This window comes from Egretta garzetta, unplaced genomic scaffold, assembly GCF_000687185.1.
Source record: "Egretta garzetta isolate BGI_Z169 unplaced genomic scaffold, ASM68718v1 scaffold428, whole genome shotgun sequence".
Classification (NCBI taxonomy): domain Eukaryota; kingdom Metazoa; phylum Chordata; class Aves; order Pelecaniformes; family Ardeidae; genus Egretta; species Egretta garzetta.
Genome location: NW_009260405.1, coordinates 4,150 through 5,657, shown reverse-complemented (window position 1 = coordinate 5,657; position 1,508 = coordinate 4,150). Strand labels below are relative to the sequence as shown.

Sequence of the window (1,508 nt, the reverse complement as noted above, 5' to 3'; positions counted from 1 at the left end):
TGTGCGTTGGCATCAGTGACTTCCACGATGGCAGTGGCGGTGTTGGTCAGGCCGTTGCCCTCCTGGTCCGCAGCCTGGATGATCAGTGTGTAGTTGGGAGTGGTCTGCAAGCCAAAATCACCACGGTTAGGGCAAGGATGAGGTCCGGTGTGTCCTCCTCCTCTGGGGGCATCGCCTGCCTGCTTTTCCACCCTTCTCCAGCCACGGTATTCACTTGCCGATGTCCCTGCTGACCACCTGAACGGCTGGCAGTCCACCCACTCCCAGGGCTTGGCAGGGATGGGGGGCCCCTGCGACGTACCCAGTGCAGATCCCCAATGGGCTTGGGGATGCAGGCACCCCCAGAGCAGGGGATGGTGACCCAGGGGTGGCAAGTCCCCAAACCAGACAGACCGTGGGGCTCTGGCATCCCCAGCTCCCTGTGGCAAGTCCCACCGCGGAGCTGCCCCAGGGTCCCCCAGGACACGGCAAGGGCGCCCACCTCCCGATCCAGCCCCGTGCCAATGACGCTGATGATGCCCTTCTCCGGGTCGATGGTGAACATCTGTTGGGCGCTCTTGGGCTCCTCGCTGAGGATGGAGTAGTTGATGATGCCATTGTTCACATTGATGCCATCGTCTGCATCCGTGGCGTTCACAGTCATCACGGATGTGCCTGGGCAAGGGGACAAGCAGGGGAGATTTTACTCATGGGACAAAACCCCCCAGACACCCTGGCACAGCTCTGGCTTGGGGCTCTGCATGGTCCCAGCCACGGGGCCCCTGGCTCGCCGGTCCCCCACGCACCCGGCTTCGCGTTTTCCTCGATGTAACCGATGAAGACTTGCTTGGTGAAGATGGGCCGGTTGTCATTCTGGTCCGTCACGGTGATGATGATCTCCATGGGATCCTCCACGGGCTGCCCGCTGGCCGAGACGGCGTGGGAGAAGAGCTGCAAGGGGCTCCGTCAGCCCGCCCGTGGCCCCGGGGACCGGCCCCTCTCCACCCCGGCCCCCCCACTCACGACGTATTTATCGATCTCCTCCCGGTCCAGCGGCTGCGTCACCTTCAGCCACCCCGTCTCCCGCTCGATGGTGAAGACGCCCACGGGGGGGGTGTCCGCCCCCTGCCCCGTGATGCTGTAGAAAACCTTGGTCTCCTTGTCCTTGTTGGATTTGATCTGGCAGCGAGGCAGAGGGGGGGTCAGAGGGGTCCCGGCGCTCCGGGGTCCCCCCTGCCCCGCGCCCCGGCCCCACGGGGCCGCGTACCTGCACCAGCTTCTTGGGGAAGGGCCCCCGCTCGTTCTCGGGGCAGTTGATGGGGGGGATGACCCAGTCCCTCTTCTGCCGCCGGAGGCCATGGCCGGGCTCGGGGAAGGTCAGCACGTAGGGTGCCACATCCTGTGGGGAGAGCGGCCCGGCTCCGTGGCCGCCCCCTGGCCAACCCCTCTGCATCCTCTGCACCACGGAGAGGGGCTGCGGCGACCCCCGGGAGAGGAGCTGCGCTTTACCTGCTGCGGCTGGTGGCGGC

General features: G+C 65.9%; 1 protein-coding gene across 1 annotated transcript in view; it reads right to left on the bottom strand.

Moving 5' to 3' along the window:
* Positions 1-1,506, bottom strand: part of LOC118452774 (cadherin-1-like) — a gene marked incomplete at its 5' end in the record, with an annotated part of 2,655 nt that extends 1,149 nt beyond the window's left edge. Inside the window, 6 exons of the mRNA XM_035898946.1 lie at positions 6-104; positions 482-654; positions 786-930; positions 1,003-1,158; positions 1,247-1,378; positions 1,489-1,506. Coding sequence (XP_035754839.1) covers positions 6-104; positions 482-654; positions 786-930; positions 1,003-1,158; positions 1,247-1,378; positions 1,489-1,506 — 723 coding nt within the window. The remainder of the gene's footprint in view (positions 1-5; positions 105-481; positions 655-785; positions 931-1,002; positions 1,159-1,246; positions 1,379-1,488) is intronic.
* Between the last annotated feature and the right edge of the window lie 2 nt (positions 1,507-1,508).